Genomic DNA, 13,859 nt, shown 5'->3' with positions numbered 1-13,859 from the left:
GTGGAGCCTTTGACATGAGTCTCACTTTTAGCCCATGTATTAATTGAGAATTTTTGTTAAAGTTTTCATTGGTACAGTATTTTGTAAGCATGCTCTGACAAAAGTCAACACAAATGGACATGTGATACAGTCTCAGGCAGTTCAGAGACAGTCCCACTGCCAGGCACCCAAGATTTGCACACTCGGAACATCGAGTCCCCATCCATCAGAGCCCCTCAGAGTGTTCCTCCTTTTGGGGCCCATTTGCACTGATGCATTCCAGAAAGTGAGCATTTGAAAGTGGCAGTTGCCTACTGGAACTGATACGTGCCAATATTTGAGCTTAAATGTAAAATCTCGCCTCTGCTGCTGGTGAACCATAGGAAGCAAGGATCACCAGTGCAGCTGGTGACACTGCTTGTTGCTGTGCCTGGATACTCAGGTGTTCCTTCTTTTGGTGTCTAGCCAAGCCCCGGAGGACATATGCTCTGGGGTTTGGGGCAGAGGCTCTCCCTGCACAGAGCTCATCTGCTTCGATCAGGGCTTTTGGACTTCACCATGTTCTTCCTGACCTGAGATTCCCTTCTCTGTGCTCACAGGAGCAGAACACCCCCAGCGTCCCTGTGGCCACCCCTGCGGCCGGTGTCGGGAGCCAGCCACCCGCTGTGTCTGTGGCCAGCACCCGCAGCAGCGCCCCCTATCTCAGCAGCCAGCAGCAGGCGGCAGTCATGAAGCAACATCACTTACTTTTGGACCAACAGAAACAGAGGGAGCAGCAACAAAAGCATCTGCAGCAACAGCAGTTCTTACAAAGGCAGCAACACCTTCTGGCAGAACAGGTAAAGTGAGAGGTGAAGGCGACCCCCACCACCCACGCTGTCACCTGCCTCTCACATGACTGCTTGGTTGCCCCTCCACTATATATGCACCTGCATGCATGTATGTTCACATGTGTGTGCATCAGTTGCATGTCCTTTGCCCATTTATTTATTTTATTAAAAGTTATTTATTTTAGAGAAAGAGCACAGTGGGAGAAGCAGAGGGAGAGGGGGAGAATCTCAAGCAGACTCCCCACTGATCATGGAGCCTGATGAGGGACTGGAGCCCACCACTTTGAGCTTATGGCCTGAACCAAAACCAAGAGTGGGACCTTCAACAGACTAAGCCACCAGGTGCCCCTCCTTTGCTCTTTCCAGGAGTGTGGCATTTTTCAAATGGTGGTAGCCTAGGGATCCCTGGGTGGTGCAGCAGTTTAGCACCTGCCTTTGGCCCAGGGTGCGATCCTGGAGACCCAGAGTCGAATCCCACGTCAGGCTCCCGGTGCGTGGAGCCTGCTTCTCCCTCTGCCTGTGTCTCTGTCTCTCTCTCTCTCTCTCTCTCTATGTGACTATCATAAATAAATAAAAAATTTTTTAAAAAATGGTGGTGGCCTGTGTTAGAAGCAGCTTTAATGTCACTTGGTGAGAATTCATGAAGGCAAATGTGTGGCTAAACTAAATTTGTTAGGGACATTTTTCCATGTCCCTTGACTACAACTACTAGAGCACTGAGCTCACTGGTCTGCTGGTCCACTATGGGATCCAGCTTTGTTGTAAATGCAGTTTGTTATACGCTAGAATACAACACAGGGAAATGAGTTCTAGAATCAGGCCTGCCCAGCCCCTCCAACTCCTGCAGTTCACCTGCTTGGTCACCAAGTGTAACGTGTAGACGCCAGGGTTACAAGAGTTCTCAGAATTTAAAATTGTATCTTTAAAGTCATTAGAGGGGATCCCTGGGTGGCGCAGCGGTTTAGCGCCTGCCTTTGGCCCAGGGCGCGATCCTGGAGACCCGGGATCGAATCCCACATCGGGGTCCTAGTGCATGGAGCCTGCTTCTCCCTCTGCCTGTGTCTCTGCCTCTCTCTCTCTCTCTCTCTCTGTGACTATCATAAATAAATAAAAATTAAAAAAAAAATTTAAAGTCATTAGAGACTAGCTACCCAGAGGATGGAGGTGACTGAGGATGACTTTAAAGCCCACATGTCACTGCTTCAGTTCTGCCATTTTTAAAAATACCAGCTTTATTGAGAATCTATTCACGTGAGATATAATCCACCTATTTAAAGTGTATAATTTTTAGTATATTCACACAGTGGTATGGCTATCACCATAGTCAGTTTTCGGCCCCTATAAAGAAACCATATGCCCATTAAAAGTTACCACCCATGTTGTAGCCCATGCTTTCCAGTGGCTGAACAGAATTCTGCTGTTTGGATAAGCTCCATTTGGTTTATCCATTCACCAGTTGGTAGACATTTGGGTTGTTCCCCCTTCTTTGGATGGAGGTTTTCAGTTCTGTTGAGTGTATGCCCAGGGGCAGAATCGCCCTGTGAGGAGGGATCCCTGGGTGGCGCAGTGGTTTGGCGCCTGCCTTTGGCCCAGGGCGTGATCCTGGAGACCCGGGATCAAATCCCACGTCAGGCTCCCGGTGCATGGAGCCTGCTTCTCCCTCTGCCTGTGTCTCTGCCTCTCTCTCTCTCTCTCTGTGACTATCATAAATAAATAAAAATTAAAAAAAAAAAAAAAAAAAAAAAGAATCGCCCTGTGAGGAGTTGCCAGACTATTCTCCAAAGCTGCTGAACCATTTTACATTCCCACAGCAATGTGAGGGCGCCAGGTTCTCCACACTTCATACTTCTTGTCTTTTTTATTCTAGCCATCTTAGTGGGTGTAAAGTGGTATGTCATTGTGGCTTTGATTTGCATTTTCCTGATCTGTTCTCCCAACATTTGGGGGGGTGGGGGTGGGGGAATCTCAAGCCAACTCCACACTGAGCTCAGAGCTGACATGGGGCTCAATTCCATGACCCTGAGATCATGACCTGAGCCACAGCTAAGAGTGGTATGCTCAACTGACTGAACCACCCAGGTGCCCTCCCACTGAACGTTTTTTTTTTTTTCCACTGAACATTTTTGTAAACAGATACACTTTTTTTTTTTTTAATCATCACTCCTTAGATCTGCTCCATCCTTCTGTTTCATACAGTTTGTTAAAAATACCCCAAATGGGGGCGCCTGGGTGGCTCAGTGGGTTAAGCACCTGCCTTCAACTCAGGTCATGATCCCTGGGTTCTGGGATCGAGCCCTGGATCAGGTTCCCTGCTCAGTTGGAAATCTGCTTCTCCCTCTCTGCCCTCCCCGACCCCTCGCTTGTATACCTTTCTCTCTCAAGAAAAAAAATTTTTTTTAATCCCCAAATGAAACCAGGAGCATCTGTGAATAACAAGTGTAGGAATCCATCTGTGAGTAACAAATGTAGCAGTTTACTTTTGTCTGATCTAACTCTGTTGTTTCTGTTCTATGTGGGTCCTGTTCTGTTCTATCGTTCATGGCGTTTCTAGGAAAAGCAGCAGTTTCAGCGCCACCTGACTCGCCCGCCTCCCCAGTACCAAGACCCAACCCAGAGCACCTTCCCACAGCAGGTCGGACAGTTCACAGGTGAGGAGACATGGGGAGTGACGGGGGTGGGCAGGGAAGGCAGGCACAGGACAGAGCAGTGGTGTGTTCTGTTCCTGCTGAGCTCTTGCTGTCTGCCTAGCTTCCTGCTGGGGGCTGGCTGGATTTACTTGTTTGTAGAAGCTGCAGTCTGCCTGTGGAGCCTGGCTCTTTGGGTACCTGTAGGCCCAGGGGAGGGGGTCATAGGGGCAGACCACTTTGGTGAGTATTCAGGCAGCGCAGTCTTTTGAAGCAAAATCATTTCTAGCTGAAGGATAGCTTATCAACAAGAAATAGCTTCTGTAATTCTTAAGAAAGTTCTTTGTTTCTGCTGTTACATGCCTTCGAGAAATGATGCCCTTATTTTCCAGATAAGAGAAGACTTCATGTAGTTTCTGTGGCCTTTTGCTTCTCTTTCTTCCTGTCAGCTCACTTGGTGTCACGGATGGCAGCATCATCAGTGGACAGTTGACCGCAAAAGGGCAGGAAGCACTCGGAGGTTTCAGCTGTCACATCTCAGCTGTGCAAGGGAACCTGGCTGCAGCTGCCTTCCTAGCTCTTCCTGGCATATCTTTAAAACCTGGCCTTTTCTTGGTCAACGACTGTCACTGTGAAGTGTCCCAAGGGAAGCTGACCAGGGCTGGGCCCTTCTGATGGGGACACTAGGTAGCTCTGCTTGTGTGTGCTGACCCGACTGAGGAGTTAAGTCTGCGGGCTTTTTGGAAGCCTGGGCCTCTGCCAGCTGTCCTGCCCTCACCCCATCTAACGTCGTTTGGGGCTGTCAGTGGGAGTAAAATAGGCTATTTCCACTGTCCTCTTTCCCTCAGCTGGTTTTCAGTCTGGTGTCTCTGGGGAGCAGGAGAAGAAGAGGGAGAGGAGACACAGCCCCCAAATAGTCATACTCCTGTCCACAAGAACCCTCCTCGGTGAGCATCGTCACCATGCATCCACTGTCTAAGACAGAGCCCTAGATGGCAGGTTTTCTGAGGCCGGGACCTCTCCATCCCGTTGTACTTGATCTTCCCAGTGGAATGCCTACTAACGAGCAGGAGCTCAGGCAGTGTCTGCTGATGGTGGTCTCTCTCTTAGATGCCTTGTTCTGTGCTGTCAAGAACAGGATCTCACACTCTCCCTCTTTCACCCCCACCATGCCACAGGTCCTGTGCCCCTCGCCTAAGTGACAAGCAGCCCCTGCCCAGCCCCAGCACCACTGTTGCAGTTCACTCACCCTGTGGCCGAGCAGCCCTGCCATTCACATAGCAGCCCTAGCTCTCCTGAGACTATCTGTGACTGTCCAGTTGTATCTCCAACCAGTGGGATATCCCCCAGCCGTGGAGCATCCCACACAGATCTCCTCTCCTGTGTGCCTTTTGACACTCCACACTACTGTTTCTCCAAACTGTTACATCGCTAACCTCTGACCCCCCTTTTTTTTTTTTTAAGATTGTTTAATTTATTTATTCATGAGAGACACAGAGAGAGAGACAGAGACACAGGCAGAAGGAGAAGCATGCTCCATGCAGGGAGCCCAGTGTAGGACTCGATCTCAGGACTCCAGGATCACGTCCTGGGCCGAAGACAGGCTCTGAACTACTGAGCCACCCAGGTGTCCCAACTCTGACCGTTTTAAAACCCAGTGTATTTGTCACCATTTCTTTGAGGCCCACCCTTTATCTTCTCAGGCAGTGATCCCCTGACCCCTGCTATCGTCATCACCCTGTCACACCACATAGCACCTTTGCTTCCCAAAGGCAGACCATGGACCGGATCCATCTGGGGGTCCCCACAGTGGCATAAGGCTTTCCACAGAGCACAATGGGGTGGGCCTCTGACAGGTGAATCATTGAATTTCCTACCTTCTCCCACTCTGGGGTGTTGCCCCTTCCTCTGAGCCAGTCTTAAATGCCTCACTGCTCCACACTGGCCTCCATTCCATCCTGTGGGAAGTCCCAAGGGCTGTCGTCTCCAAGGTTCCACTGACCATAAAGATACCTGGTATTCTGATTTTGCCTTTCATGTGGAAGATAGCACCTGTAGCTTGGTTCTTAAAGACTCCCCATGGTGGAGGGCCAACAAATGCCAGCTCCACTGACCATCTCCTCTGTCTTTCAGGGTCCTCTGCTGCTGTGCCTGGCATCAACAACCTAGGGCCGTCTAACTCCAGCTGTCCCCGGGCATTCCCTCAGGCTGGGAACCTGATGCCAATGGGCCCTGGACATACCTCGGTTTCCTCTCTCTCCTCAAACTCAGGCCAGCAGGACCGGGGTGTGGCTCAGTTCACTGGCTCCCAAAGCATGCCCCAGAGCGGCCTCTACAGCATGGCCTCCGGCCTCACCCAGATCGTGGCCCAGCCCCCGCCACAGGCCACCAACGGACATGCCCACGTCACCCGGCAGCCCACTGTAGGCCAGAACACCACAGTCTCTGCTGCCTATGGGCAAAACTCTCTGGGGAGCTCTGGCCTCTCCCAACAGCACAATAAGGGGACCATGAACTCCGGTTTACCTAAGCCGCAGGTCCCCAGGGTGTCAGCTGCAATGGGAGGCCAGAACCCATCGTGGCAGCATCAGAGCATGGCAAACTTGAGCAGCCAGGCCCCAGGGAACAGCACTGTAAGCCCCTTCCCAGCAGCTTCCACTTTCCACATGCAGCAGACCCACCTGAAAATGTCTGGCCCCCAGTTCTCCCAGGCGATGCCCAGCAGGCCCATGGCCCCCATGAGCTCAACACCTGCGGCGGGGGCCATGCTGCCCCCTGTGAACGCACAGCAGAGGACCGGTGCTCCTGCCCCAGCACCTCCCCAGGGAGCCCCACAGCAGGGCTTGCCGGGCCTGAGCCCCGGTGGGCCCGAGCTGGGGGCCTTCAGCCAGAGCCCCGTGCCACCGATGGGTGGCCGGCCAGGACTGCACTGCACTCAGGCCTACCCTGTGCGGACCGCGGGCCAGGAGCTGCCCTTCGCCTACGGTGGGCAGCCGGGTGGCAGTGGGCTAGCCAGCATGGCCGGAGATGCCGACCTGATCGACTCCTTGCTGAAGAACAGGACTTCAGAAGAGTGGATGAATGATTTGGACGACCTCTTAGGGCCTCAGTAACCAGAGGATTTGTGGTATTCTCAGTGTTCACACAGCCTGTATTTCTGTTCTCAGATTCAAGAAAGAACAACTACTTTGGACCAAAAGCCCTCGGCCCCTGGGGAGCTGGGTAGATGGAAGCTAGAGCCCCAGGGCTGAGGTGGGCCCTGGCCAGGGTCTGCAGTGGGGGGGGTCTTGGCTCCCAGCCAGCAGTTGCGGTCTGTTGGGCTGGCCCCAGCCGCTCTACTGGCATCCATTGCCTGGTGTCGGGACAGCAGGACAGGGTTCTACAGGTGGTTTTCTATCCAAATGACCAAAAAAACCCAACAGTAAGAACAGTGAAACCCCGTGATGTCAGGCTTACAAAAATCTGTGCCATTGTGTTGACATAATCCAAGATTTCTCCACTTGCCCCGGTGTCAGGGACAGGTTTTGTTGCAACTTCATATAGCCGAACTATTTTTTTGCAGTTTGTAGCATAGAAAAGATTTTTTTTTAATTTTTAAGGTTTGAAGATGGATTAGGATAGGTGATGGTTTAAACTGATTGCGTGGCATTGGGAACCCAGGCTTTCCATGTGGTCAGGAGCCTTTCTTAGTCCTGCTCTTTGTCCGCTTTCAGGGAAAAGGGAGGGACACTGGGAAATGGCGTCCTTCAGCACAGGCTGTGACTGCATGTGCCAAAAAGGAACAGGATGCCATGAGGTAGCTGGCGGCACAGCTGCTCCTTCTCTCTTCCTCCCCCACAGTGCTGTGTCCCCAGGTCCACCAACGGTGGCCAGCCTGAGGAATCCCCACCCCACCTCCACTCCCAGCCCAGTGCCTGGTGGTGGCAAGCCCCCAGGCTACATGCTGAGATGGAATGTTTGGGGTTCCTGTGTTCTCTCTTGTCACTCCCCACCTGCCTCAGTGTCTCTGAAAATTCCTACTTCATGTGTCAGGAAGGTGATCGTAGTTGAGCTGTGCAAAGAGGCCTTCACCCCGTCTGCAGTCCCCGTGATCTCTCTGCCTCCCCTTCTTTCTCTCTCCAGCCCAAATAGGAAACTTCTTAAAGGCAACAGTGAACGAGATTGGTGGGAAAAGAGTCATTGAAATTTCTTAGGGAGCCCCAGCCTTGTGGGCAGAAGGGCATCCCCTCCCCAGAAAGCAAAGGTTTGGGAAGGAGGGCAAGTGGCATGTGAGCTGCCAGGGAGGCTGAGGCTGGGCCACAGGAGAGATTTCCACTTGGTTTTACCACTTGGGCCACTCTCCCACGTCTGATGACTTGCACTTTTTAAAGAGAATGGCTTTATAACACTAACACATTCTTCCTAAAGATTTGAGTGGATTTCTCTCTGAAGGTCTATGGACTTGACTAAGCTAAGAGTCCACAAAACAGGATTGCCTGTGGGCTGTTCATGGAAAACAAAGATGGAGAGAGCACTTTGGTTAGAACGAAAGCAAAATGGTAAGTGCAGGGTGAGACCCTTTTTAAACAGAGTGTTGGAGAGAAAATAGGACACTGAGAAGAGTGGCTTACAGGCAGAGTGGTCTTGGGAGAAACTGAAACCCCACTTTTACTTCCCTGGAGTTGCAAAGTGGATGATTGAAGGAGTGTCTGCCATAAAGAATTGAGCCAGGGAAGATCTCTGAGTGGGCAGCCTGAGCGGTGTCAAGGGGATGAAGGGTTGTGCACCTAGGGGTAATTATTCTGCACCAGCAGTGCCTTCGTGGGGGTATTCAGACCCTCAGCTTCTCTTCCATAATAGCCATTTCCCCTTTAAACGCCCTCCCTCCCTTCCCCCACCCCCATGCTGAGTTTAGCTCTCAAAGAAGGGAATGAATCATAAAGCCAGTGAAGACTCTGCCCTCTGAGTGAGTTCCCCAATCTGAAGGGGAAGAGGGTGACTTCAGCAGGTTTTCTACCAAAAATAGTGGGCTGAAGGCTAGTGATGGGTCCTTGTTCCTCTCCTGGTCCCCCTCTGGCTGCTCACCTCTGTCCCCTCTTGGGGAGGGCGGCCCCTGCCTTAGTCCTCAGACCGCCGGACAGATAGCAGGCTTCTCGCCACAGTGTTGGAGCAATAAAATGTGATGCTTGGGGTCCCCCCAGGGAGCTGCCCATGGCTTTATTTATGAATCTGGTTTTTGGGTAGTTAGGGGAGGAGATGACTCCACTTCAGTGCAAATCCCCTCTTCCAAGAGCCATGACTCAAAAGAAGGGTGCTCGGACTTTGTTATACACATTTGCTTTGTGTAAATAAATGTTTACAATTTTATATTAAAGAGGAAATAAGCGTTAGAGTTTCTGACTGTATATTTTTTACTTTTATAGATTTTAAAATTATGATCCTTTATATATGTGTTTTGGGGGAGCTATGATAAGTTTTACGGCAAACAGTTGGTATTGTTAACTTTTTATTGTCATCAAAGTACATAAAAATCCTATTAATTCCCTTATTCTTCTACTGCCCTTAACTCTGGTATACACCAAAAAAGAAATCTTTACTCTCTTTCTTTTATCATTATAAAATAAAGTATTTTGCTAGTATGGAAACTGCCTATGTCTGACCTCACATGGCTGCGCCGGCAGGCTGGGCAGGGGCCCAGCTCGTGACCTCTTTGGTACCAGTGTCCATTCTGTCCATTCGTGATGCAGCTGCCTGCTTACTGCGTGGTGGAGGGAGGGGGAACATATGATCTGATTTACCTCCGACTAACTTATATTGTTTGATGCTGGGCAGGAGGGTGGAACTTGGGGCCACTAGTCTTTCCCCTGTCGGGGGCCCGCCCCTGTCCTTGTGTCTAACAGGAGGAAGTTGGACCCCACAAGTCAGGGATACTTTAGGTCCCTGATGCAGCTCAGATGTTGTACTTGAAGCCCTAGGCTTCCCCTCTGAGCTGCTCCTCAGGTCCTATTTAGTTTCCCCTTTTTGGTTTTTTGTAAGAACATATGCTCAGGTGCACCCACCCACCCACTACTGTCATTGTCGCACTGTGGGGGGTCGTCACATACCGGACCCACCCTTCCCCTTTTGTCATCACACTGGTAATGCACCTGCCACTCTCCCAAGTTGGCTGTGCTTAACATTTCAAAGATGTGGGGATCCCTGGGTGGCGCAGCGGTTTAGCGCCTGCCTTTGGCCCAGGGTGCGATCCTGGAGACCTGGGATCGAATCCCACGTCGGGTCCCGGCGCATGGAGCCTGCTTCTCCCTCTGCCTGTGTGTCTCTGCCTCTCTCTCTCTCTCTCTCTCTCTCTCTCTCTATCATAAATAAATAAAAATTAAAAAAAAAAACATTTCAAAGATCATCTGCTGAGTGGTTGCTGTAAGCTGGGCCACAGAGGCCAGCCAATGCCTGCAGAGCTTTCCATGACAATTGGGAAAGATGAATTTGGGACCCTCCTCCAGAGTGGAAATCTACAGGGCTAGGACAGAACCCACCCATCCATCTTGACATCTGTGCCCTGAATGCAATCTCTGAGGGGGCTGACGTGAGAGGGGAAGAACTGTCATCTGCAAAAACATAGCGACATCACACAGAGCCATTGCAGGACCTCCTGTTCAGGTGCATAGAAGGAGCAGAAGCCTCTGACCATCGGCTTAGCACACGGGGCCTGTGCAGATGGCCTTATTTGTCCCTGTCCTTGGAAAGCAGAACTTTTCAAGGTTGGGGGAAGAAAGCTGGAATTAACTCTGTACTCCATTATGGAGGATGTAGCTCTACTTGGCTCAGCCAAGATGGGTGCCTGCTGAGCTAACTTTGAATTTGTATCTCCTGACACCCCATCACCATCTCTCGTCTTGAAAACCAAGGTCCCAGGTGAGTTCTGTGCTTTCTTAAGTACCCAGCTGCTACTCCGTGCTGTGGGACAGAGCCCAACTGCACACTGTCACCTTCGAGGTCAAGAGCTACAGATGATCCCATCACTGTGTCAGGTTACTCTCAGAGCTGGAGAATCAAGAGGGTATCTAGAACCCCGAGTAGAAAAAAGAAATCAAAATCCCCTTTATTAGTTATATCTACCCCCCATGCCATTTCTTCTTTTTGATACTTGCTTATGCAGTAACATACTTTTCTTAAATTCTGCGTGCTAGAGTGGACATACTTCTATATTTGTGATGACCAAATATTCACACCAGCCAAATATGTTTCATAAAGGACCCGAGGACATCCATCTACCCGAAAGAGGGCATACCGGAGAGGTGCCACTTCACTGAGAAGCTGGGTGGCTATTCCTCTGAGGCCTGGGCTGACAGTAGAAGAAGTAATAGAACCGGGCTCCCTGTTAGCAAGGGGAATGAGAGGATCCCAAAGCAATAGGGCCAGGTTGTAGTGTGGGCCTTTCAGAGGCTAGCCCCACAGAGAACCAGGGAGCTAGTAAATGGATCATGGTGTGGCCACGGCGAACAGCTGGGCAGCTGACAGGGGGCTGGCTTCCTTCCTGCAACCAGAGGATCGTCAATTGGATAGTTGATGGAGGCAGCCCCGAGACAAAGCCACGAAACATCACCCAACTTCCAGACAGGAGGCAGTTCTCAGACTCAGAACCCCTTGACCAAAGAGGCCAGATCCCACGAGGGAGTCTTCTCTCACATCACCGTGAGTGTGCAGTGGTGCGGTCGTGATTCTCCTTGTCCTTCCCAGAGGTGCCTACCGCCATTTACTCAGAGATTCATACATAACCCAGTGAAGAGGAACACCTAATTGCTTTAGGACTTCAGGGTCTGAGCTGACACTGATCCAAGGATGTCGAGGTCATCATGACTCCACTTAGGTTAGGGGAGTAGCAGTAGATACACAGTAAATGGAATCCAAGCCTGGCTCACAGTGGGATGGCTGGGTCCACAGTCCAGCTTGGTCATTCCTCTGGCCCTGATCTTTAATAACAGTGGAATCCCTGCTTATTGTAGAAACCTCCCATTGGCCAAGTGGAAGCCTCCGAAACTGCCTCCCCACCCAGCCAAGAGAGTCCATGGAAATCAATGTTGCATTCTAAAGGAAAGGCAGAGCTAGGTGCCACCCTAAAAGCCTTATAGGAAGCTGGGGTGGGGGTGATCTCCTTCACATACGCCCCTTGAATCTACCAGTCTGGTCTTCACAAAAGTCAGATCATCCCTGGCGGTCACAAACTCAGCCAAGTCCATAACCATTAGCCAGCCTCCCCCCTCCCTCACCCCTGCCACCTCCCTGGGCTGGAAAGGGGCTTATGAAAGGACTAGCTACGGGGGCGGGGGTGGGGGGGTTGAGGTGTCATGAGGTGGCTCTGCAGGATCCCAGCAGCACAGTTCTGACTCATCCAGGTTGCTCCAGCTCTGTCACTGCTCAGGGTCCACCCTGCCAGTGACAGAGACCAATGCCCAGCCTCTGAGTCAGACCATGTCTTGAGATCAACTAGCCACTTGGTAATACCGCTGGAAAGGGTGGTGATTCATCTTTTTTTTTTCTCTTCTGGCTTTTCATTTTGATAGAACTTCAGATTTACTTTTGAAAAAAAAGAAATGAAAGAAAGAAAGAAGAAAGAAAAGAAAGAAAGAAAGAAAGAAAGAGAAAGAAAGAAAGAAAGAAAGAAAGAAAGAAAGAAAGAAAGAAAGAAAGAAAGAAAGAAAGAAAGAAAGAAAGAAAGAAAGAAAGAAAAAAGAGGGATCCCTGGGTGGCGCAGCGGTTTGGCGCCTGCCTTTGGCCCAGGGCGCGATCCTGGAGACCCGGGATCGAATCCCACGTCAGGCTCCTGGTGCATGGAGCCTGCATGAAGCCTGCTTCTCCCTCTGCCTATGTCTCTGCCTCTCTCTCTCTCTCTCTGTGTGTGACTATCATAAATTAAAAAAAAAAAAAAAAGAAAAAAGAAAGAAAGAAAGAAAAAAGAAAGAAAGAAAAAGAAAGAAAGGAAGAAAGAAAAGAAGAAGAAGAAGAAAGGAAGGAAGGAAGGTAGGTAGAAAAGAGAAGAAAGAAAGAAAAAGAAAGAAGAAAGAAAGAAAGAAAATAGTACCAAGATCTCAAAAATGTGCTAAGTCGTGGCAGACATGAAAGATCACATGTCATAGGAATGAATCCCTTTACATGAAATGTCCAGAAAAGGCAAAGCAATAAAACAGAAAACAGGGACACCTGGGTGGCTCAGCTGTTGAGCATCTGCCTTTGGCTCAGGTCGTGATCCTGGGGTTCTGGGATCCAGTCCCGCATCAGGGAGCCTGCTTCTCCCTCTGCCTGTGTCTCTGGCTCTCTCTCTGTGTCTCTTATGAATAAATAAATAAAAACTTAAAAAAAAAAAAACAGAAAACAGATCAGGGCGGCCTGGGACAGGGGCTTACTGGGGCCATGAATTTGCTCTAACACCAGATCACCATGATGCTTCGCACAGCTGGGCAAAATTTACTAAAAGTTGTTGAACTGTTGGGGATCCCTAGGTGGCTCAGCGGTTTAGTGCCTGCCTTTGGCCCAGGGCGCGATCCTGGAGTCCCGGGATCGAGTTCCGGGATCGAGTCCCACGTCGGGCTCCAAGCATGGAGCCTGCTTCTCCGTCCTCCTGTGTCTCTGCCTCTCTCTCTCTCTATGTCTATCATAAATAAATAAATCTTTAAAAAAAAAAAGTTGTTGAACTGTACACTTAAAATGAGTGAATTTTATGGTAGATAAAATCTATAACTCAACAAAGTTGTTTTTCACAATACTTACACACGGTTCCCCAGCTTCCATTATAAATCCTTTATAACAACAGCATAATTATTAAAAATAGGAAATTAGTGGCACCTGGGTGGCTCAGTCCATGAAGTATCAGACTCTTCATCTTAGCTTAGGTCTTGATCTCAGGGATGTGAGTTCAAGCCGTGCACTGGGTCCCATGCTGGGTGCAGAGCCTCTTTAAAACTATAAAATTAGGGGGATCCCTGGTTTAGCTCTGCAGTTTAGCGCCTGCCTTTGGCCCAGGGCATGATCCTAGAGTCTCAGGATCAAGTCCCACGTCAGGCTCCCTGCATGGAGCCTGCTTCTCCCTCTGCCTATGTCTCTGCCTCTCTCTCTCTGTGTGTCTCTCATGAATAAATAAATAAATAATCATTAATATATATATATATATATATATAAAATTAGGGATGCCTGGGTAGCACAATCAGGTGTCTGCCTTCCCCTGGGGTTGTGATCCTGGGGCCCTGGGATGGAGCCCCACATCAGGCTCCCTGCTCTGTGGAGAGTCTGCTTCTCCCTTTCCCTCTACCTGATGCTCCCCCTGCTTGTGCACTCTCTCTCTCGTTCTCTGTAGCAAATAAATAAAATATTTTTTTAAAAAATAAATTAAAATTAAAAATAGGAACTTAATATTGAAACAAAGATTGTTGGGCAGCCTGGGTGGCTCAGCAGT

At 49.9% G+C, this 13,859-nt stretch overlaps 1 protein-coding gene across 1 annotated transcript in view; it reads left to right on the top strand.

The window, feature by feature from the left end:
- The window catches only part of MAML1 (mastermind like transcriptional coactivator 1), a 48,208-nt gene extending 39,151 nt beyond the window's left edge, over positions 1–9,057 (top strand). The window contains exons 3-5 of the mRNA XM_038551759.1: positions 579–818; positions 3,361–3,457; positions 5,567–9,057. Coding sequence (XP_038407687.1) covers positions 579–818; positions 3,361–3,457; positions 5,567–6,546 — 1,317 coding nt within the window. The 3' untranslated portion in view covers positions 6,547–9,057. The remainder of the gene's footprint in view (positions 1–578; positions 819–3,360; positions 3,458–5,566) is intronic.
- The last annotated feature ends 4,802 nt before the right edge of the window (positions 9,058–13,859 follow it).

This window comes from Canis lupus, chromosome 11 (genome assembly GCF_011100685.1).
Source record: "Canis lupus familiaris isolate Mischka breed German Shepherd chromosome 11, alternate assembly UU_Cfam_GSD_1.0, whole genome shotgun sequence".
In the NCBI taxonomy this organism is placed as follows: Eukaryota; Metazoa; Chordata; class Mammalia; order Carnivora; family Canidae; genus Canis; species Canis lupus.
The sequence above is the reverse complement of the archived record's forward strand: the minus strand, read 5'-3'. Positions and strand labels throughout refer to the sequence as shown.